This window comes from Mchenga conophoros, linkage group LG23 (genome assembly GCF_057382185.1).
Source record: "Mchenga conophoros isolate Kocher_MC1m ecotype Shallow Benthic linkage group LG23, M_conophoros_male_GT1.1, whole genome shotgun sequence".
In the NCBI taxonomy this organism is placed as follows: Eukaryota; Metazoa; Chordata; class Actinopteri; order Cichliformes; family Cichlidae; genus Mchenga; species Mchenga conophoros.
In genome coordinates, this window is record NC_140547.1 from 21,086,471 (window position 1) to 21,110,089 (window position 23,619).

Genomic DNA, 23,619 nt, shown 5'->3' on the forward strand with positions numbered 1-23,619 from the left:
CCCAACAATAAAATGCTAATTTATTAGCCTTAATACAATTTAAACAGGGGTTATAAATAAACTCACCTCGTGTACAGCTGTTCTGAAGGAGGAAATTAGCTTTAGACATCAAAGACGCAGATAATAAACTCTCTGTTTAAAAGTCCTTGTAAACCATTTTCCTACACAACCCAGAATGCACCCTGACAGGTTGGTGGAAAACATCCACTCAGATTTTTTTTATTGCTGCTTTTATTGCATTAATCTTAATCAGACACCAGAGGGAGCCACTCCTACAGCCCAGCAGCATGCTGGGAAGAGGATTTCTCTCCTGGCTGAAAGAAGGATGAAGAAGAGGAGGGTGAGAGGCGCTTGTTTTTTCTTCCCTGCACAGCAATCGAAGAACGGCGTTTGTTTCACTTTTTAAAGTTTAAAATGATTGAAGTCATTAAAGTTCCTCAAACAGCTGGAGGTTTCAGGAAACTCCTCCTCCTTATCTTTCTCCTCCTCCTCCTCTTCCTGATGTGCTGTGATGTCAGAGGCGCTCCAGCATGCAGAGCCGGGTATCGATCGCTCTCATTGATTATTGACCGAGCCTGACGGGGAGCAGGGGCTCAACAGATGTTACATAAACAGTTGTTGAGCGTGTTGGAGGGAAACAGCTGCAAGAGAGCGACGCTGCAGACGAGCAGGTAGGACATCGCTTTTTATTTTACACTGCTGTCTTCATCATCATCTTCAGTAAAACTCACATGTGAAAACACTTCTTTTACACTCATCTACAGTAATGTGAAGCTAAAGTACAGTTAATAAATCAGCATTTATCATGAAATCCTCAATCAAAGCAGGACTTTTATTAATAATAAGTTTAAACACAGGACTTTTTGACCCATGTGTTATAATATAATACATATATAGGTAATGCTGTAAATACTAGTTAGTACATCTTTAATTTCTTTTCTTTGTGTTTTTTACTTAATTACCAAACCAAACGTTTGTGGGGAATAAATGGAAAATAATTGGGGTCAAGATTTTCAGGGACGCAAACTTTGATTGGTTCCCTCATGTTGGGCTCTGCTGAGGAAGTTGGTGTATCAGAGCTGCAGATCTGAAGGGGTTAAATTCAGAAGAATTTTAAGAGGCAGGCTTTTCATTTCAATCCGTGTTCTTATTTCCCTTCTCCACCTCTCCCCATCCACAGGTCTCCTCTCCTCTTCCTCAGGACCTCTTCTTTTTTCTCCAGAGATGCCAGGGACTCTTCCCAGGTTCCCCAGCTTGCCACGGGGGGTCACCATGCCAGCACTGCTGAACTCTTTGCCCCGAGGCATCAACCCTCCCAGTTTACCCAGAGGAATCACCATGCCCAGTATGCCCACTCTGCCCAGTTTACCCAGTATGCCCCGTGGCGTGACCATACCCAGCTTGCCCAGGGGGATGCCGCTGCCGAGGGCTGCCATGCCGGCCGTAACTGAGGCTCCAAGGCGGCTGCTGCAGGACTGCTGCTCTGTGCTGGACCACCAGACACCCGGAGGTAACGGATACAGCGAATACACTGGCTGCTTCACATTACGACTCCAACAATGTTTGTGAGGAAGACGTCTTTGAATCAAACAGATAAAGGATGGGTGTACTTTTAAATTCTTAAAACAGAGGCCAAAGCAGAAGTACCTTTAATTTTCTTATTAATATTCCCCATGACCTTGGTAAACACTTTCCTGATGTGTTTATACACTCAGTCCTTAGTTTTGGGTCTAACTAAATAAAAAAAATGAAGTCCACTGTGTAAACTTTGATCTCAATAGAATCAGGAAAGAGGAATAACTGGCTAACAACTTAAGACTTATGCAGGAGACTTAACTGGGATAAATAGATGCAGCCAAGCCTAACAAGAATAACATATAATATTAGGTTTAGTGCAAGTTATTGTTGATAAACAGAGCTTTTAAATTACATCCCACTGTGGACCAACAGTCTGTTGATAGCATTACTTTCATGGTCCAAAGTTCTGGAAATTAGATCATATAATATACAAGATCAGCCCAACTCCTGCTCCGACTCGACTTCGACATTTTGAATGAGCATCTAACACTTAATTATCTTTTCATATTTTTACTGAATATATGTGGATTTTTTTTTATCACACTAGATCTCAACACAACCCAATAAAACTACCATCAGACCGATTGTCTTTTTCAAAAGAGAAAAACATCAAATACTTTCTGTCCTAATACTGTCTTTTTCCCCCACATGGGCTCACTTATTAAGTCTAAAACATGTAAGCAACATTATATTAAACAGCCAGAAAGTGAGCGATAATTTAAGAGAAGAAGACAAATGAATGTCAGTTTCAGTTTTGTTCCCTTTCTGCAGTGAAAACAGAGCAGATGAATGTTTTCAGTTCTGCAGGTTTCTGATGTTTATTTTTTTCATTTTCGGTTGGAATGATGAATAAATCCAGAGCAGATTACAGAGCGCTGAGCTGCTGCACATGGCCCGGATCTCTCTCTCTCACTCACTCACACACACACACACACACACACACACACACACACACACACACACACACACACACACACACACACACACACACACACACACACACAGAAAAGTCTTTCAGGGTTAAGAGCCTGTGGGAGTATAAATACTACACTGTTAAATCTGTCTTATTTCATTTTAACAAACTCGTTAACAAACAGCATCTTTTTGTTTTATTTTAAATCTTTAATCTGGAGTTAAACAGCTAACATGCAAAAGCGTTTTCAACATTGTCCTCTGACACTTAATCTGACCATCGAGATACGAGCTTTATAACTGACGGTGAATGAAAGGAGGCGGGGCCACATCAGTGTGTATGTGTGTGGAGGATTAACCACAAGTGTGTGTGTGTGTGTGTGGTGTATGTGACAGTGTAGATGTGAGCTGAACGAGTCATCCTTATGTACGGTAAGAACAATTCTTTTTATTTATTAAGCCTTATCTCAAAATAAATAGAAATAGATTTAAAGATCAAACAGAGGCATAAATGAAGCTTCACTTAGTCCTGAAAAGATGTGCGACAGTTCACCTCTGCATCAGCTTCTCTCCTCAAATCTACCTGTTAGTCATGATGTCAATGTATTTTAAAGGGACAACTTACTGGATGTGTTTTTTTCTAGTTTAACAGTTTCAAACAAATGTTATGAAGGCAATAATAATAACATTAATAATAATAAAATTAATTACAGCTGCAAGCAGTGATAATTGGGCGTATCAAGGCACGCTGGGATTAAAGTGTTTCCTGTAGGCATGCGGATTTCTGATTGGCTGTTGCAGAAACGTAATGTTTATTACAAAAACTGTGTGACATTAAAGGAAAGCCCGCTAGTTGTTCATTGTGTTGCTGTGAATAATGTTAACATAGTGTCACAGCAGTACCTGATAGAGTCACAGCCTTTAATGTATTGATTGATGTTTTTGGACACGCCCCTCACAAACTGAGACCCCGATTTGAGCAAATTTTTGAAAAATTACTTTTTAAAATAGTATTCGATGTCATTAAAACAATTCTGTTTAGAAAAAGTGTTAACATACACTAGCTACCACTTCTTTTAAAGGTTTCTTGATTGCCATGGTGATGGCTCTCAGAAGAGTGTCTTTAACATGTTGGAAGTATGACCAAATTTCATACATGTACCTGAAACACGGCAGCAGGGCCCCTGTGTTGTATAATAAAATAGAGGCATTTTCACAAATCACAAAGTGCAAAATTCTGAGCATGTTAAGCCAGTAGACTCCTTTTCTTCAATGCAGATAGAGTTTTTTCTTATTTTAAGTTGAATGAATGAACTACTGATTTGAGTCATTAAAAGTTGGTTCATTTTAATTGTGTGTGTGTTTCTTTTATTTAATTATCCCTAATACGTCAACTGTTTGTCAATTTATCAGTCAGGTTTTGCTGGCTGTAGTGTTTAATTTACTGAAGCCTAAAATATATTTGTGTTTATAATATCAAATAGTTCAAGAAAAGAGTCTTTGTTACTTTACTTAATTATGTGAGGATCCGTAATCATCTCTCAATGATCTGACAATGACCATTATTCTTATTATTCTTATTAACAAAACAAATAAAAACCAAACATACCACTCTCATGGGATTTATCATATCATATATTGTAACTAATAATTCATCTGAACAACAAAATAAACAGTAAAAAAAATACAATTTAAAACCAACTCATGAAAAAGCTCTCAGAAAAGTATGATCTGCTGGTTCTGCAGGGTCTGAAGGTCCAAGCATGCCACCTGTCCTGGTTTTTGAGACAGAACAGCATACTCGCAGTGACAGTGCGGATTCTTTAAGCTCTGCTAACTAAAAAACACAAACAATATAAACACATTACATAACAAACCACTGCAGGATTAAGATGTGTTCTCACTGCTGCATTGTGTGTGTGTGTGTGTGTGTGGTGTGTGCGTGCACTCGTAGGCCTGTTGTTGTGAGAACCACATCTTTTTGCAGAGTCTTCACTTTAGGACAGTTTGGTTTACAGATTCAGGTTTGAATCAGGTTTATGTTCAGTTTGTCATTCAGGGGCCTCGTAAAGTCAGGAAGACGAGCGTTTGTGTGTTGTGCTGGCAGCTGACCAGTGGCAGATCTCTTGTCTCCTTTAATCCCCCAAAAGCCGTGACGCCGAACATGGAGAGAGATGAAAATCAAAGAAAATCTATAAACGTCCAGTACAATCCATAAACTCGACTGCCCACTTTAGGCTGTTACAAACATTTTTTAAAAACTCACTACTGAAAACAGGTTTTTATTATAATTCAACCTGCTTTATAACATTTTAAAGAGTTTTTGTGTCTTTCTGTATTTAGTATATTATATATTTACAAACTAATGAAATTACAAAAATTACTCCACAGTTTTCTAGCTCCAACAGAGGCTGAATGTTATTATTATTAACTATCAAAAACAATGGAAAAGAAAAAATTCTCAATTTCAGAATTCCTAAAAAAAGTCCATTCCTTAATAACTCCTAAAAATTGTGACTATTTTAAATCAGAGATCAACATTTTAATTTATTAAAATTATTAGAGGACATTTTAAATATGGAAATGTTTCTCTGAAGCCTGCTGTGTTTCAGACTTTGTTTCAAATACATTGTAACTGAAGGGGGAAATTGAAACGTGTCTCTGTGTTCAGGGCTGTGTGGTTGCTGCTGGGCCCTTCGGCCACGCTACAAGCGGCTGGTCGACAACATTTTCCCAGAAGACCCTGAGGTAAACACCTGTACATCTACACCGCACAGTCTTTACATTTATTTTAGTGCTTCAGTATCAAATGTAATCAAAATCCAAAAATGTCATCTTTATTTCACATATTCATGAAGTTTCAATAAGCTACACAGTAACAACATCTCTGTGTGTATTTGTGTGTGTGCGATCAGGAAGGGCTGGTGAAAGCCAACATGGAGAAGTTGACCTTCTTCGCTCTGTCTGCTCCGGAGAAGCTCGACCGCATTGCTGCGTACCTGTCAGAGCGTCTGACCAGAGAGCTGAACCGCCACCGCTACGGGTCAGTACACACAAACACACTAAAGCCCACACAGATGGCCTTAAAATCATTATGCTAACTGGCAGCTTAAATGAATAAAATTCTACTTAAAAATCATTGAAAAAAGACATTCAGAAGTCAGGATCTAGAGTATCCCTGTAAAGCAATCAGCAGTTCAGGTCTTTTAAGTATTTAAGATCTTTTAAGTATTACAAGCTTCACACTTCTCTGAAATCAGCCCACCATCTCTAGAGGAGTGACTGATCTCAGGGGTTTAAAATATGACACACATGTTTAACAGCAATGGGATTTTTTTTCCCGCCCCTCTCAGGTATGTGTGCATAGCGATGGAGGCGATGGAGCAGCTGTTGCTTGCATGTCACTGTCAGAGCATCAACCTGCTGGTGGAGAGTTTTCTCAGCACACTGCGTCTACTGCTGGAGGCTGACAAACCACACCTCCACATACTCGCCACCAACTCTGTATGTAACACCCTGCAACAGTGGACAGCATTTAAAAGCTTTGAGATCTTGGTAAAGTGTTCATGGGTTTGCAGTAAAGGAAACATTTACTAATCACAAGCTGCAGTAGTGATGTTAATTTGTTAATGGTTATTTGTTCATTTGACCATTCACCAGTCTTTTAACATTCATTAAGTTTCATGTATTATGAGGAACTGCAAGCATTTCATCTAATGAAGGAATGTAAAATCTCTTAATGAATTTTACAAAGTAGAAGTTGTATCACAGTAGGAATGTTTCTCGGAACTGTCAATTAAAAGGTTAATTAATTATCCATAAGTTTAATTAATTTATTTGTTTTTTAAGTAGATCTAAGTTCAAATTAAAGGGCAAACTATAAGTAAAATTTACATTTGAAATTTCTTTTAATACTCAAAATTGAGCAGTTTTACTTCTGCTTCTAAATTTGTCATGTGTAGTTGCTTTTCAGTGTGTTTTGATGGATTAAGAGGCTCATTTTGTGTGTTGCGTAGTTTGTAAAGTTTGCAAACATCGAGGAGGACACACCGTCATATCACCGGAGCTACGATTTCTTCGTGTCTCGCTTCAGTGAGATGTGTCACTCTGATCACGAAGACCTTGACACCAGAAACAAGTCAGTTCTGAGGTTTAACTTTGACTTGATACGAACTCACAGACACTATTTAAGAAGGGTATACAATTGTGAGTGCCAGAACACAAATAATCAACAATTTTAGTAATCAACCATTTGATTAGATATGTAAGCATCCTCAGGTTATGCCTTTTCATATGTTAAATTTTTTTTTATATCAGCAAATTATTGAATAGTATTGATGATTCATGCACGTTTCTCTCTGTATAAGAGGAATATTGTGGAATAATCCAAAATTATGAACATAAAACAAACATCAAAACAAAACTCAGCTCCAGAGTCTGGAGATGAACGTGTACTTAGTGTGTTTGTGGGTAAACTTATGAAGTTTGTGTGTGTTTAGGATCCGTGTGTCGGGGATCCGCGGGCTGCAGGGCGTGGTGAGGAAGACGGTAGACGATGAGTTGCAGGTGAACATCTGGGAGCCGCGTCACATGGAGCAGATTGTCCCTGCCCTGCTGGTCAATCTGCAGCAACACTCACAAAACGACAGGTATAGACATGTATTAATGTTAACACTCTCGTACACCTACACGTTTTACTGCTAGATAAATAAAGTGACATCTGTGTTTAGGATTATATTTAAAAGCACTGCCGTTGGTTCCCACATTCAGCTGGTGACATTCTGTTCTAAACATCAGCTAATTTTGAGATTTTGTAAAATTGATAAGAAATTTAATACGTTTGCTATGCTGTTTATGGTGCTGTTAAATCATGTGGTCAAATAAAACAAAGCCAAAAGTCACTGAAAGTACATTTAAACAGTTAAATTACTCAGAATATTGTATGAGATTTGGTTAGTGGCTTGTTTTCAGCATTTCCCTCTTTGTTCAGCGGATCTCCAGCAGAGCAGACAGAGGTTTGTTTCAGGGAGCTGCTGTGCCGAGCTGCTTATGGACACATTAACAACGCTATCAAACCAGTACTCATGTAAGATATACACTATATTTATAGCACAATAGTAGTATTACTCCTTACGAAAGCAGAGTGCTTTATATTAAGTACACAGAAACAGATTAACAAAGATTTAATAATTTCTTTGAAGTATGGAGTCAAAACATCAAACACTCAATCAAAATAGATAGAAAGAAAGTATCTAACTTCCTTCGACTCTATCTGCTGATATTTACACATATTCATATATAATACTGTTGGACTCTTTGAAGTTCAAAATGATGCTTATTTATCTTGCACATACCTTCATGCTCAACCTCTGTTTATTGTTTATTCTGAGTAGCTGTACTAATAGAGGTCAAAATCAGTAGTAGCAGCAGTATTTATTTAGTTTCTAGTATATATGATATGCTATAATAATAAATCATTACATACAGATTGCTGGACTGTCTTTCAGGCACCTGGACAGTCACAGTCTTTGGCAGGGACGAGGGTTTGCTGTTCAGTGTTTTCAGATCATCATGTACTCTATTCAGGTTTGTTATTACACTGATAATCCTGTATATACTGCACTATAGTAATAGTTGTCATTTCATACAGCAAGTTAAATTAATACATTTAAATTACCTCAGCTTGAAAGTAACATATATTTAAATGCCCTTCAAAGGAACTTAAAGGAAATACTCTTTGACTGTAAATTTAAATATGTATCTGTAGAAAGAATGAACTTACTTATTTTAACTGTGTGTACTTAATTTGAGTACTTTAGGACGTGCTTTAGCTTAAACATAATTACTTTATTCAGTTTAGTTTTGTAAATGTATGATAACATAATTTTAAATAAAATTTAACTGCTGTTATATTTATGTAACAATAATGTCAACTTAATTATGTTAATTTCTTTCTTAATTATTAGAAAGTATTGTAGTATTTAATATTATAGTTTAAGTATTGAAAAATAAGAATAACAAGTTTAACCTAAGATTAACTTAACAAAATGCATTTGTTTAAGCATTTAAGCACAATTACTTAATCTTAATCTTACTGTAGAGTAACTGAAAGTTAATTTAAATGTATTTTCAACATAGTTAAATCTACAAAGTTGAACTAATAATTATTATTTTAAGTACAAAATGTGGGAAATAAATAATAATAAACACTGCTAATGGTACATTCCTTTTACTCATCCTACATTTACCTCTAAAGCACTTAACTGTCCCCAGCTGTACTGGCTATATTACGTGTCACTCCACCTGTTATTCTGTAACTGAATTGAACTCTTGGTCAGTCCCAGCACTCCCATCTGGTCATCCAGCAGCTGTTGGGTCACCTGGATGCCAACAGCAGGAGTCCAGCTTCAGTCAGAGCTGGGATTGTGGAGGTCCTGTCTGAAGCAGCCGTTATAGAAGCGACTGGATCTGTCGGTGAGCCTCCAGCTCACACACACATCTGTTTATATATACACAGAAATGCTTAATGTTACTTATACTGTACTCTGCAGGTCCCACAGTGTTGGAGGTGTTCAACACGTTACTGCGACAGCTCAGGCAGAGCGTGGACTACCAGCTGACTGGTTACTATGACAATGGTGGTAAACATAAAACCAGCTCGATTGAAGAGAAAAAACTGCAGGACGCCGTCATTAAAACTATTGGTGTGTTCATGGTGGTATTTTAGCACTTTTTTGCATTAAAGGTGACAAACTTTTCTTTGTACTTTTCATTTTATTTACTTCATTTGAGCTGATGTTACCTCATGACATTTCAGGATCCTTTGCCAACACACTGCCTATTTACCAGAGGTCAGAGGTCATGCTGTTCATCATGGGGAAGATTCCTGTTCCTGGTATCTACCCAGCCTTGGGTTCACCCAACTCCGGGTACCATTCACATTAACTTTCTGTGCTCTCTATTGCTTGTAGTTAACACTGTACTCACCTAGTATTTGACAAAATACTTGTAAAACACCTTAATTTTGTGAAATAATATTCTTGACTCAGGTTTGAAGGCAGCAGGATGATACAGGTGATGCTGCTGAAGTCTCTCCTACAGGTGAGGTCTCTTTAAAACCCTCCAGCTCTGCTCTTACCTTTTGAAAGCACACAGTTAAAATGATAAAGGAAAACCTGGAGAGTCGGTGAAGTGCAAATTTACAGTGGATTTTGAGATAATCAAAATGAAATGGTGTTTTGTTTATTGGTTTATCAGATAAACAGCAGTTGATTCTACACTCGCTGATTAAAGTCGTATGACTGAATAAAGCTGAATAACGTATGTCTCCAACAGTTGATTCTGTTCATCTGGACGTAGTGTTTTGTGGGAGAAACGTTTCGTCACTCATCCAAGTGACTTCTTCAGTCTCAGCTGACTGCAGGTTTCTCTAATCTTATAAACAGTACATTTGCATAATGACTGAAACCAGCCCACTGAAGGAACAATGGGCTGGAAGGTCAGTTCCTTAATCTTAACTATGCAAATTCTCATGACCATTGATCAATTGACCACTGACCAAAACCCACTGATCAATGGCCATGAGTACCATTCACAGAGAGTTGGGGAATGGCTACAATCACAGCATTGTAAGATGGTGAAAGATGTACCCTTAAGCCCCCTCCTCGATTCAGAGATGGTCTTTCCCTTTTCACGTAAATGGCCTCCTTGACTCCGCACTCAAACCAGCGTTCCTCCCTGTCCAGGATGTGTACATCCTCATCATTGAAAGAGTGTCCACTGGCCTGTAGGTGTGAACAGACTGCAGAGTCCTGGCCTGACAAGGTAGCTCTTCTGTGTTGTGCCATCCGCTTCGCCAGAGGTTGTTTGGTTTCCCTGATGTATAAATCCTGGCAATCCTCCTGGCACTTAACAGCGTGCACTATGTTACTCTGTTTGTGTCAGGGACTCGATCCTTGGGATGGACCAATTTTTAGCACAGCGTGTTTTGGGGTTTAAAAGCCACAGACACCCGGTGTTTAGAAAAAATGCGTCTCAGCTGTTCTGATACTCCTGACACTTATGGGATCACTACATGTTTTCGCTTAGGCAGCGGTTGTCCTTCTCTCCTAGATCGGCTGGAGCTTTCTTTTGGCGCCTTCCCAGCTTTGACAAAAGTCCAGATGGGATAACCACATTTACTCAGGGCCTTCTTGATGTGCTGTTCTTCTGCCTCCCTGGACACTGTGTCTGTGGGGATGGTGAGATTTGATTTTCACCCAGGTGTCATCCACATATCTGAACCAATGGCTTGGTGGTGTTCCAGGGTAGGATCGCAAAGCCCTCTTTTCCACTTCTTCCATGTACAAATTGGCCATGATAGGTGAAACTGGGGAGCCCATGGCACACCCATGTTTCTGCCTGTGGAACTGACCCTTGTATGTGAAGTAGGTGGAATGAAGACACAGTTCCAAAAGCAAACACACTTGGTCGATGCTGAGAGTGGTCCTCCCACAAAACGCTACGTCCACATGAACAGAATCAACTTTTGGAGATTTACTTACCTGGATGATTGAGCATGCATCAAGATGAATAACGTATGGTTCAAATAAATCAGAATTTACAGCACTTGAGGCTCATCTTTGTAATCTTTGAAGCTGTATTCATGCAAGCTTAAATAACATTTTCCTGTCAGTCTGACATGCTCGCTGTCCCTCCTCTGTGCCTCAGGTGTCAGAGCATTACGAAAGTAGCAACCTGCTGACGGCGCTGCCCTCGTCTTTCCTGGAGCCTCTGCTGTCCTTCACGCTGATGGAGGATCCGGAGATCCGCCTGCTTGTTCTGTCCATCCTCACCTCGCTCATTGACAGACGCCACAACGCCTCCCGGCTCACCACAGCCAGGTCACACTTCCACAGAGACAACACCACTAGTACCAGAGACTAATGACCCATGTGGAGAATAATGAGTTGTAAAGAGCTCCACCCTGTGGCAGGGGGATGTCACTGCAGACCTGCTGATTGTCTTTAGCTTGTGATGAACATAATGTAAATACTTCCACTTTTCTCTCATTAAAAGATGATCTGCAATAATCATTTTAAAGGAGGATCACATAGCATTGTTGGTCATTCTAAAAAGGTTGGAGGCGTTTCAGATTATTTAAACAAAGATACTGCTTTACACACATTTTTACAACAGGCTTGAAAGAATCTGTGAATCTGCCTTATAAGACTGTTGTTCAGTCTCTACCTTAAATTCAAAATTAAAGTCATGGCCAGATGCATTTTATTTAAAGTGCTCCTATGGTTCCCTCATCCATAGAGCCCGCATGGCTGTTCATTTTGATCCTACCATTGTGGATTTATTATAGCAGAAAACTGAAAAATAGCATTTGTCTAAAGGCGTTAACTGACCTGTTGAGGATCGATAAGTTATTGGTTATGTGTCTACAGTGTGGCATTTGATGTCTCATCCTTGGAAATGAAAGAGGACAGATGCTCTCGACAGGACAACCTGTTCATGAGGAAGGTAAGCTCACATCATCAGAGACACCACGAATGATGTCACTAGTTCGGAGGTTCGAGGTTGGAAGAATTTATTTCAGAGATTTACACCAAGATTTGATCAGATGGCTTTTAAAGGCAGGGATAAAACGGGTGGTCTTAAGTGTACATCATGATATTTGCACATTTCAGCATGATGTGTTTGTGTTCATGCAGCATGCTCAGCGTCTCTACAGACACGTCTACCTGGCCTCTAGGGAGGAGAACAGTGGACGCAGCCACTACCAAGCCCTCTTCACCCTATTGGCTGTTCTAAGTGTGGAACTGGCCAATGAGGAGGTTGTGGTGGATCTAATTCGACTGATCCTGGCTCTGCAGGTAGGCAGAACCTCTGTGATATGATTTAAAGGCCCGTGTAGGGGCAAAGCTTAGTTTATTAATGTTGCAGTGTGTGGTGTTTACAATAAACAATAAATAAAATAGCACATTGCTTCTTCCTCTCCCTTTAACTTTCCTGTGATTGGCTGCACAGGAGATGACTCTTTCCAATCAGGAGTGTTTGTCAGTGTTTAATCGCTGTGGGATCCACGCCCTCTGCGCCGCCTTCCTCAACCTGCTGTCACAACTTGGCCCGCCTCCAACACTCCACCAGCACATCACTCAGGTGAAGTCGGTGTAAGTGTAAGTGTGTGTGTGTGTGTGTGTGTGTGTGTGTGTGTGTGTGTGTGTGTGTGTGTGTGTGTGAGAGAGACAACATGAGAAACAAAGGTGTTTGTTAGCACAACATCACAGACTGTGTGTTTGTTTTGGATCTTCAGGTGATAGAAAGTCGACAGAAGGATGCTCCTCACCTGCTGCCCGAAGTCATGTTTTGTGACAAACCCAGGTAGAGCGAGAGGCGCACTAATTGATTGTATTAAAACATTATAAAATTTAAAACTTTAGTTAGAAATAAGAGTAGAAATTCAACCAGACACCCACATATTTACATAATCGAAAAGCAGAATAAATATTGCCAGGTTAGCCCCATTTTAAAGTTAAAAAACAAATAAAATATAGTATTTTATGTTATTGAGTTATGTAATTACACTTTACTAAAGTGTTGAAACTCTAGTAGAAAAAGCATAAAAACATCAACTATTAAACAGTACCATGCTGACCTTATATTGTTCTCAATATTCTTAATAATATGCTTGTTATGGTTGATTCTGGTAACTCGCAGTATAGACAAAATCAATCCAATCAATCATGCAACTAGTCAGCTCACGAATGTGGCAACTGATCCGCTGCAAGCCGTGGGGTTGCCAAGTGCTGAGGCAAACAGTATGTAAACATCACTCTGCTCACTCAGTAACTGCAGGGCTCCTAGCATTAGCATCACCACAAAAGTGTACACCAAGGGCTTCATAGCACAGGTTTCTGTTGTCAAGCGGCTCCTGTAGGTGTAGTGTGCAGGTGGCCCAGTTCTTCTGTCCAATGTACATTTATACAGATTCAATTGCTTAGCTTGGTTGTACCTCAGCTTTGTTTGTCTAGCACCAGGATTTTTAAAGTCTTGGTGTTATAACTTTGTGTGTGTGTATCAGACTCCCAGAAGGTGAGCTGAAGGTGGATGAAGCTTTGCTGTTCATCCAATCAAAGATCTGCGAGGCCCTGGCAGGAAGCAGCTACAGCGCACACTGTGAACGCTTCAACACACCGTACACACCTCAGTTAACAGGTACTCAAACTAGGGTGACCAACCATCCTCTTTTCCCCAGACATGTGAACTTTTCACGTTCTGTTCGGGGCATCCGGGGGGATTTTCAAGATGGATGAAAATGTCTGGGTTTTCCTATAGGCCTATAGAGGACCCATATGTGCAACGTCATCCCCGAACTGCTGAATGTTGTAAGTGGTTGTTCCGTGCTCACAGACGGGACAGAGCGCAGAGCGGCGTGTTGAAAAGATGCCAAAAGATGCCAAAGCGCAAGTGCATATTTTCAGACAAACTGCAAAAGAAATTTCCCTCGTATCATAAATAGGAGGCGTAGTGCACTGTGTGCAGAGCTGGCACTTACGTTTGTGTGTCTAACAAAGGTGCCGGAGATCTTGTTGCTTACATGGACACAGAAAAACATAAAAAGGCTGTGCGAGGCGAAAATTCATCTAGTAAGTTGACTGAGTTCTTTGTTACACCTGGGAAAAACGAGGATGCTGTTGTATCTGCAGCAGAAGGTGCACTGGCATTTCATACTATGAAGCATCACAGTAGTTACAGATCCATGGATTGCACTAGTGTGTTGCTTAAAAAAAAAAAAAAAAAAAAGCATTTCCAGACTTTAACACAGCTAAAACGTTCAGCAGTGCCTGCCAGCTATTGTCAATGGTGTGATAGTGCTGGATTCAGTGGAAGTCACTCTTGAAGCTCTTTCTCAGACTTAAGTAACCAAGGAACAGAGAAAATATTCCCAATCATACTTCGACTGGAAGAATGGTGGAGTGCAAACAAAATTAATTGAAGTTAGAAATGTCAAATGAGACAGCAGAAACCACTGCACAACACCTTACTGGTACCTCACTGGTAATTTTTCTTATACAGATGAGGCATTATTTCTGTAACATTATTTAATTCCAGAGGTTTTTAAGTTATTTTCTTTTGCGCTTGTTGACTTGTAAAAGCCTATAAAACATTTTTGATTTCAACATTTATTAACAGAGAAGGCATCTTTTAAATATGTTAAAAAATACTTTAAACAAACAGTATTATTAAAATTCTTCATGACTGGGCCAAGTGTCCTCTTTTTTGGAAATCAAAATATGGTCACCCTAACTCAAACACACCCTTAATATTAAATCAATTTATCAAAGACCCAAAGCTTCACACTGGGTTTTTATTTATGTCATTTTATGTAATTTAGACTTTGTGTTTGGTAGTAAGTAGTATATACCATACTCAGTGTAATAATATATAAAAGTAAGTAGAAAGTAAAAGCAAGTAAGTAAAGTTTAAGTAGAACTGTCTTGAACAATAGTAGTTACACAGTACTTAACAATGATTGTTCAAGATCCCAGTATGGACTGTAAATAAGAACAAACGATCTAAAGCTTTGTTGAGAAGCTGATGGTAATGTTTCTCAAAAACTGCAGGTAAATATTTAATAGCAGTGGGTTTGAGGGTCCACTTTAGCAGCAGTATGAGTGCACTGATAGAGGCCCCAGTCTCGTAGAATTCAGACTGAATTACTGTTTTATTGTAGAAGAGGATCGTCTGTCTAAGAGGAAGAGCATTGGAGACGCCGTCTCTCTGCAGGTGGACATGGACCTTCCGTTCTGTCCTGATACACCACAGGTACCCATCTGCTGAATGTACCTGTCCTTTTGTCCATCGCGCTGTTTTTGTGTCTGATCATATCTCTGTGTGCAGAAACCTCAGACTGAGCAGATCACTTTTGAGACGCTGAAGAACGCCATCGGTAGGCCATCGATTTCAAATCAATAGTTTCACATGATTTACTTGTGAACATCTAGGAAATATTCTTCAAATTGTCCCCTTCAGCGTATAGTGACAATGACTTATTTTGTATAATTTTATTTTCATTAAAATTAGAATTTTAACAATAAAAAAACGCCCATTTAATTTAAGCCACGTAAGTGAAACTATTAACAGCGAAATTCAAAGTGAAGCACTGGGTTAGCGTCAACAAAGAAGATCTGTCTTTGATCTGGTTTTTCTTTCTGTCAGAGGACAGAGGCGTGGTCGAGGAAGAGGAGAGGAGGAAGCGGATGGAGGTGGTGGAGAGGTTTCAGACAGCTCCCTTTGAGGAAATTGCTGCCCAGTGTGGAGCCAGGGTGAGCAGCTTATTGTACTCTAACAAAGCAGCTGAAAGCACCACACCCACGCCATCGATGTGATTCTCAGCCAATAAGAGCTCACTTTAGTTTAGTAAAGTTGTTAAAAAAATTTTCATCTAGATGAAATGATCTGTCTTGATGTGATTAAAACTGTTTTTTAAAATAATGCCTTTATTTGTCTCTCCAGACATCGTTGCTTCAGTCCAAACTCAATCAGGTCTTTGAACTCATCATACGTCCTCCTCCTTCTCCCTCTGGACATTCGGCACCTCGATCGACTCCGGTCTATGAGATGAAGTTTCCTGACCTCTGTGTCTATTAAAGACATTCAGCAGCAACCTCGTGATGATGTTGAAGCACTTTGTTTGGTAAAGAAACGAATCAGTGGCTGTGAGGGAAAGAGTTTTACATTTTAGTGATTTAGTGTGGCTGTTTCCTTTATAGCTGTCAGATTTGATCTTTTTGTATTAGAAATGGACTGACTCAGTGTTTGACTTCATATTTCCCAGTCTGCCCTACTGTTTGATCCTCCAGTCATGAGGTGCATCTGTACACAAGTATTGTTAATGGTTAAATGATGCTGCACTAAATAAATAGTACATGTTAATTTTATCGTCTCATCTTATTCACACACAGCAGACCTCTCGCTGTGACAAGCAACAGTTTGTTTTCATTTTCATTTTCATTTGTGCAGCCCTGCCTTATTTTGAAGGTTCACACACAATTGATTTGTTTTTTTCTGTGAACCAAGGCTTCTACTGTAGCAGTATTGAGTCATAGACTTGTTTATGTAGTTATAAATGTTATACTTTACCTAAAAATGTACGTACAGGTTGTTCTGAGGACAATAGCTGTTGTTTTTTTTTAGATTAGTTCAGTGATTCGTATTTCTTCCATGACGCTACATGCTCTTTTTTTTAGCACTTACCTTTTCTTTACTTTTTTCTGGCCCAATACTTTATATTGGTCATTACGTATTAGTTTAGGAGTTTTGTTTAATGTGGATTTTTTCTTAGCAACCTTTTATTTTTTTATGATTTCACTTTCTTTCTTACCTAGTCTTCTTCTTCTTCTTCTCCTTCTTCTTCTTCTTATTATTATTAGCCCTTTAGAGCTTAAACCATGTAGTAATTGACAGAAAATGCAGTTACCATAGGGCGGGCTGGGGTATACCCTGTACAGGTTGCCAGTGTCTCACAGGTCTAAAGCTGCTACATATTTGCTCTGGCATTTTTATTTTTTACAATATATTGCTTAAAAATGTTTAATTGATTTTGTTATTTTGGGGGGGAAAAATCCCACTGATCATAAAGGGTTAGTGCCACCATTGTAAGTTCCTGCTTATTTTATGAGCTCACTTTATTCTGCTTGATGGACACTCCTCCTTTTCAAGACTGACATGTAAAGACTTTTCACGTAGAGCATTTTCACCTATTTCAGGAGCTGACTTCTATTAAGATTTATCGCTGTTGTTACTCCTTCTTTGAGGAACTCAAAGTGAAGTTTGTTATTGTGGATGTGGATCACAGGTAGCAGGTGTCTGGTGTAGATGTGCATGTGTTCTGGATTCGTGCATTTGTGTAGAGAAAAGATGTATCTTGTTTTGCTTGCAAATAACTTTTTATAACTCATTTAATAATTAAAGTTATTTACATATATCAATACATATCAAAACATCTTTCTCAGACTCTTCCCCTCTCCATCACTCAATCAGGATCATGTAACAGATGGCAGTTTCAGAGCTTTTTTATTGGTCACTCTGTTAATGGGAACTCTTTGGTGTCTAATTGCCTTGGAAAACGTTTCCTCCTCCTGTCACTCCTCTCTCCACTGCCTCATCCTCTTCTCGTCTGGTCTCACTTCTGCTGCTGTCCTTCTTTGTTGATGACGTTCTTGAAGAGCGTCAGCAGTGGCCTCTGGCTGCGCTCGTCCCAGCTCTTCATGAAGCCACCGTAGCGTTTGCTGGTTGGCGGGCCGCTCCAGCGGAAGTGCTTCATCTTATACGAGCCGTCTTTCTTCTCCTGCACCCCGTTCAGGAGCTGCTGCTCCTCCTCCGCCTCCTCGACCATCTCCTGAGCCTTCTCTCCTTCCTCTGCCAGCAGCTGATTGGTGAGCTCTCGTCTCCTCATCTCTTCGGGGAAAACTTCAGCAGACTCCTCCGCCACGCCGTTGGAGGTGTACACTTTGACGGGGCGGCGTTTTCGGCCAACGGGCTTCCCCCAGCGGAAGTGCTCCATTGAGTAGGAGCGCTTGGCCTGAGAAGAAAGTGAGGAGGCGTCTGATGGGACAGCGGGCTGGAGGTGGGCGTTGCCGGGGATGACAGGGGTCTCGGCGGTGAGGTCAGAGTGACAGAGCTGGATGCACTCCTGCAGGAGAGAAAGAGAAGAAAACGTGAGCTTCTGGGTAAAAAAAAGAAGAACCTCCCATTAAATCAGGTCTGAGTGAACAGTGTGTTTGTGCGTTTACCATCATGTTGCTCTCAGAGCTGAGCTCCTGGCAGCTCGGATGCTCCCAGCACTGGCTGACTACTTCTCTGGCCCTGCCCACTACCACTAATGCCACCAAAAGCCACATAGGACACATCCTCCTGTTGACCAATCAGAGAAAAGCACAGACAGAATGTTAAAAAAACCCTCATGTATACATTTTTTTTGTTTCATTTTTGATTTGACATATTTTTATTTAATTTATGTTACATTAACACTACATATATAACCATAATGTGACTTACAGAGTAGGTATACAAAACAGATATCACTGTGAAATTGATCAAATAAATAAATACATCCCATGTACATAAAAAAAAATCATAATAAAGGGCATGAAAGTACCTGTAATCTCTTTAGCAAAATACATTATATTGGGTTAAACAACACATTACCATTGACTTTATATAAACTTATGCAAAGTTACATTAAGTTTATATTTTGTTGATGCCAAATCCTTGTTGTCAGTTCTGAGATGAAGCAAATGTCTTTTTCTCACAATTTATCTTAAAATATATTACTCAGTATTTGTTTTAATTTATTTTTTTTAGATCCAAGTCTAACAGAATTGAGTCAATCATTAGAAATTCATCATCTGTGAAGAACTAAAAAGTAAAAGTTAAAAAATGTAACAATAAGTGATTTTCAAGCATTTTAAGCACTTATTAATTTTAATATCATTATAAAAAGTTATTAAAGAAAATGATGATTCTCACCACACTTTTCTGCACCTCTTCGTCCTCTTATTGCTGGTGTTTTCCCGTCACTCGGCCGCTGGATGGAGGTTTTTAGCTGTTGCTCTCTCCTCTTCTGTCGCTTTGACCAGCCGTCTGATTTTTATATCCTGCCAGCCAAGGACACGTGCATGCAGATAACGTCATCACCAGCATTTGCTCCTGCTCGCAAACGTGGACTGTTTCTAGAAAACGGACAATTCCATGTTTTCCCGCCTCCTCCTTCCTCCACATCAACCTCTCCTGCCCCTCAAATATTCACATTTTATATGGAGAAACTGTTTTAACTTCATAACCTCAGCTCTTCATTCTTTTTCAGGTTTAAATCTTCCTTTTGTGAGCATTTATAAAAAGATTTCCAGCAAAGTTCAGTTTTATATTCACAAACTTCAACAGCCTGTATTTTTTAATGGCAGGGTTTTATGATTTCTGGTTGTTTATTATTTTTTATATGTCTTAAGATTCAAGATTCTTGAATTTTTCTTGAGAAAATTGGATAAAATATAGACAAATTCACCCTTAAATTGAGCTTAAACTTTGCAAAAACAAAACAAAACACACATTAAATCTAATAAAGACTTTGGGGGAAGAGGAAGACCAACCGCGTAAATATTGGCTTAGCACCTCACTGCCACTGTCGTGTGCTAAATGTCAGATGGCAGGTTTGGCAGATTAACATTGAGGTGCCATGTCATCATTGGAGGGAAGACGGGAGTCAAACCTGCAGGTCAGGGTGTACAGTTTCAAACTCGGGCAGCTGCTGCAGCATCACCCCTTTATCTGAGCCCTCAGCGGCACTAATGATGATTCTACAGAAGGTTTTCACCGACAGCTTGGAAACAGACGTAAGCATTAAAGCCTCTACCTAAGGCCTCAGGAAGTTTCATTTCAATGTCTAGAACTTGGAGTGGTTTTTAAGCTCAGCATAGACTATACATAAAGACTACATATAAAGAACAAAAACAAACTTCTGAAGATCTTCTTTTAAAGAAGAAGCCTGGACAGGCCTCCCTTTTAGACTCAAATTCAAATTCAAATTCAAATTTTATTTGTCACACACACACAACCATACACAGTATGACATGGGGGTGAAATGCTTGTAGCTGTACAATGCCCGACCATTAAATGACAGAAGAAAAGTTTTACAATATTTACAATTTACAGTTTACTACAAAAATTTACAAATTAACTTAGGAATTTACAGTAAAGAATGTGCAGATAGCAGAAGAGATTATAAAGATAAGGATTATAAATTATAGGAATTATAGGATTATAGGAAATGTGTGGTGGTGCGTGTGGTGACGTGTGTGAGAGTCCAGTCTTATAGTGACGTGTTTGGGAGAGTCCAGTCCTACACCTGGTTCAGGCCCCGAATAGCCTGGGGGAAGAAGCTCCTCCTCATTCTCTCTGTTTTGGCCTTAAGGGAGCGGAAGCGCTTCCCAGACCTCAACAGTGAGAAGAGTCCATTGTTGGGATGGGAGAGGTCCATCATAATCTTCCTAGCTTTGGACTTGCACCACTTGGTGTAGATGGACAGCAGGTCAGGGAGCTCTGATTGAATGATGCGTTCTGCCAAGCGCACCACCCTTTGCAGATCTCGTCTGTCCTGCTTGGTGCTGTTCCCAAACCAGGTGCAGATGTTTGCCATCAGGACGCTCTCGATGGTGCAGGAGTAGAAGTTCTTGAGCACCTTCAGTGGCAGATGGAAGTCTCTAAGTCTTCTGAGGAAGAAGAGACGCTGACGGGCTTTCTTAACCAGGGTGTTGATGTGACAGGACCATGACAGGTCCTGAGTGATGTGGACACCCAGGTATCGGAAACTGTCCACTCTCTCCACTGGCGTGCCACTGATGATGAGGGGTTTGTAATTCCTCGCCTGCTTTGTAGTGAAGTCCACGATCAGCTCCTTAGTCTTGCTGATGTTTAGGAGGAGGTTATTCTCCTGGCACCAGGTCTCCAGGTTCCTAATCTCCTCCAGGTAGGCCGTCTCGATGTTGTCGGAGATCAGGCCCACAACAGCAGTGTCGTCAGCAAACTTGACAATGGAGGTGGTGTCGGATGTGTTTACACAGTCATAAGTAGGGATGGGTATCGTTTAGGTTTTATCCGATACCGGTGCCAAATCGGTACTTTTGAAACGGTGCCGGTGCTTAAACGGTGCCCGAACCGGTGCTTAAAGAATGGAGAACACAAACTTTGTCCAAAAACCTCTCATGTTCAGCTGTTTTTTTTTTTTTTTGTAAAAAGATAACAATGTTAGCCTTTTCTGCAGCTATGGGGCATATATGGTATCACTCTTGGCTGGAAGCAGTGCTTAAACAATGGAAAAAACACAAACTTTGTCCAAAAACCTCTCATGTTCAGCTGTTTCCACTTTTTCTTTGGTCATTTTAGCCTTTTTGTCCAGGGTGAAGGGAGTATCTGCCATCAAACAAGAAGACAGCCGCATGTAGCTATGATGATGTTTGCTAGTTCACCTTACATGCATTAATGTAATAACGTGGTTAGCCTACTCAACGTAAATTACACTCGAACAACATTAAGCGACTCACGCAGAGAAGAACGGCTGCTGCTGCGTCAATATCCTCATCATTTCTGCTACACTGGCAGGGCTAGGGGCCAGGACTCTATTCTTCGGGTTTTTGGGGGATGTTGCTCCGGGTCCGATAACTGGCAACCCACCCAACGTGCACAGTGTGAGGTCTCGCAGCAAGCTATCAAATACGGCGCATTTCTAAAAAAACCACTATGTGTCGCCAGGTGTTTCATCGGATTCGAGGTGTTACCTCCTTTGACAGTATCACAGTATCAGCTTAAAGCACTTGTTGCAGGCTGCTGAGTTTGCATATTTTGCTGTGAAGTACAACCACACTTTTGACCGCTTCGCCTTGGACATTTTTAATCTGTAGCTCTGCTCTAACTGAACGTACGTACCTGGCCCCGCCTACTATCCTGGGAAACGTAAAATGATTGGCTAGAAGTGTATCACAGCTCAGGAAAAAAAAGCACCGAAATAAAGCACCGAAATGTGCGCTGCTTTTCGGTCTGGTTACTACCGTTTATGACACCGGTACCCATCCCTAGTCATAAGTGTACAGTGAGTACAGCAGGGAGCTTAAAACACAGCCCTGAGGCACTCCAGTGCTGAGTGAGATGGAGGGGGAGACTTGTTTTCCCACCCTCACTGATTGGGGTCTGTCTGTGAGGAAGTTGATTTCACCTTTTTATTTCATTTTTTTCTGTTTTCTCCGCATCTGTTTAGAAGTTTTCTGAAAAGATGTACATGTAGTAGCCTTGAAGAAAGTAGAAATGTCATGTAGAAGTCGCCTTTCTTCGTGTCATTAAGAGATCTGCACTGATTGTCTATTTTTCCTCAAGAACCAGCAAAAGCCTCTTTTTGGGGTTAAGGCTCTGCCCATCTAAAGGCTAATTTTAACTTCATGCAATGTCTTATAAGGGCTGTTCTTCTACTTGCACCTGCTCTTTGATGCTATCTTTCCCCTGAACAGTTTTATTCAAGGCCTTTTAGGGTTATGTGTAGACTGGGGATGTTTTACTTTTTGGAGGCCTTTTGGAGCCTCTATAAGAGGTTTCTGTTAGATAGAAGCCCTGATGTAAAGTTATATATATGTCCACTTAATACTTTTCTACAAAGCTGTAACTTCAAAGGAAGCATCTTCTAAACAAACCTAAGCTTTGAATTTTGAAACTTGGTTTATAACCAATGCTCAGTTGGTACTAAAGAAAATAAAAACAAAATAATTCGAAGGAAGAAAATACCCCCATGCATCACACCACCAGCAGCCTGAACTGTTGATAGATGGCGGGATTGATCTATGCTTTCATGTTCACACCAAATTCTGACTCTACCATCTGAATGTCACAGCACAACTCGACACTCATCAGACCAGACAACATTTTTCCAATTTTTGTTGTCCAGCTGTTATGATCTTGTGCCTACTGGGACCTCAGCTGACACCTGGTGTAGTCTACCTGCTTCAAAGTTTGACATGCATTCAGAGATGCTCTTATGCACAATTACAAGTAACGAGTGGTTATTTGAGTTACTGTTGTCTTGCTATAAATTGGGAGCAGTCTGGCCATTCTCCTCTGACCTCTGACATCAACAAGCCATTTTCACCCACAGAACTGGATATTTTCTCTTTATTGTTCTCTGTAAACCTGAGAGATGGTTGTGTGGGAAAATCCAAGTTTCTAAAATATTCAGATCAACAACCATGCCACATTCAAAATCGCTTAAACCACCTTTATTCTACATTCTGATTTGAGCATCAGCACGTTTTCTTGACCATGTCTACGTGCCTAAACAAATTTAGTTGCTGAAATGTGATTGGCTGATTAGATATTTGCATTAATGAGAAGTTGAACAGATACACCTAATTAAGTGAGCCTCACTTTAGAGCTACATAGTCATATTTTGTCAGTCATTTGGAAACTCACACATCATTGCAATGCTTATATTTATTATTAAAATAGTTTTGGTACAATTTTTACTTTTTACTTCTTTCACATTTATAAAGCATAGAAAATAGAAAATAGGCCAAATTCTGCTGGTGATAATTTTGTATTTCT

At 40.0% G+C, this 23,619-nt stretch overlaps 2 protein-coding genes across 3 annotated transcripts; one reads left to right on the plus strand and one right to left on the minus strand.

Moving 5' to 3' along the window:
• The first annotated feature begins 341 nt into the window (after positions 1 to 341).
• LOC146547157 (protein EFR3 homolog B-like) lies at positions 342 to 17,606 on the plus strand. 2 transcript variants are annotated; one of them, XM_085265885.1, is made up of 23 exons: positions 342 to 671; positions 1,181 to 1,510; positions 5,162 to 5,238; positions 5,406 to 5,533; positions 5,844 to 5,994; positions 6,507 to 6,628; positions 6,990 to 7,139; positions 7,481 to 7,576; positions 7,998 to 8,076; positions 8,829 to 8,964; positions 9,042 to 9,194; positions 9,308 to 9,419; positions 9,540 to 9,591; positions 11,200 to 11,372; positions 11,922 to 11,997; positions 12,189 to 12,350; positions 12,505 to 12,636; positions 12,791 to 12,858; positions 13,559 to 13,692; positions 15,212 to 15,303; positions 15,379 to 15,427; positions 15,697 to 15,803; positions 15,994 to 17,606. In XM_085265885.1, exons 2-23 carry the CDS (start codon positions 1,225 to 1,227, stop codon positions 16,126 to 16,128), a joined length of 2,670 nt encoding a protein of 889 aa, XP_085122011.1. In that variant the 5' UTR covers positions 342 to 671; positions 1,181 to 1,224; the 3' UTR covers positions 16,129 to 17,606. The 2 variants fall into 2 exon arrangements, with proteins under 2 accessions (XP_085122011.1, XP_085122012.1); XM_085265886.1 differs by lacking the exons at positions 342 to 671; positions 1,181 to 1,510 and adding an exon at positions 2,822 to 2,922.
• Positions 17,535 to 19,120, minus strand: LOC146547158 (pro-opiomelanocortin-like). The gene is made up of 3 exons (XM_085265915.1): positions 19,009 to 19,120; positions 18,273 to 18,393; positions 17,535 to 18,172 (listed from the first exon to the last, which is right to left on the minus strand). The coding sequence occupies exons 2-3, from the start codon at positions 18,387 to 18,389 to the stop codon at positions 17,663 to 17,665; spliced, it is 627 nt and encodes a 208-aa protein (XP_085122041.1). The 5' UTR covers positions 18,390 to 18,393; positions 19,009 to 19,120; the 3' UTR covers positions 17,535 to 17,662.
• Positions 19,121 to 23,619: the final 4,499 nt, after the last annotated feature.

Excerpts from the sequence above, each read along its gene's own strand:
- LOC146547157 (XM_085265885.1), top strand. The coding sequence starts at position 1,225 with ATGCCAGGGACTCTTCCCAGGTTCCCCAGCTTGCCACGGGGGGTCACC. Across the intron at positions 7,577-7,997 it reads GCTATCAAACCAGTACTCAT|GCACCTGGACAGTCACAGTC; the intron begins GTAAGATATACA and ends ACTGTCTTTCAG. Across the intron at positions 9,420-9,539 it reads TTGGGTTCACCCAACTCCGG|GTTTGAAGGCAGCAGGATGA; the intron begins GTACCATTCACA and ends TTCTTGACTCAG.
- LOC146547158 (XM_085265915.1), bottom strand. The coding sequence starts at position 18,389 with ATGTGTCCTATGTGGCTTTTGGTGGCATTAGTGGTAGTGGGCAGGGCC. Across the intron at positions 18,173-18,272 it reads GCTCTGAGAGCAACATGATG|GAGTGCATCCAGCTCTGTCA; the intron begins GTAAACGCACAA and ends TCTCTCCTGCAG.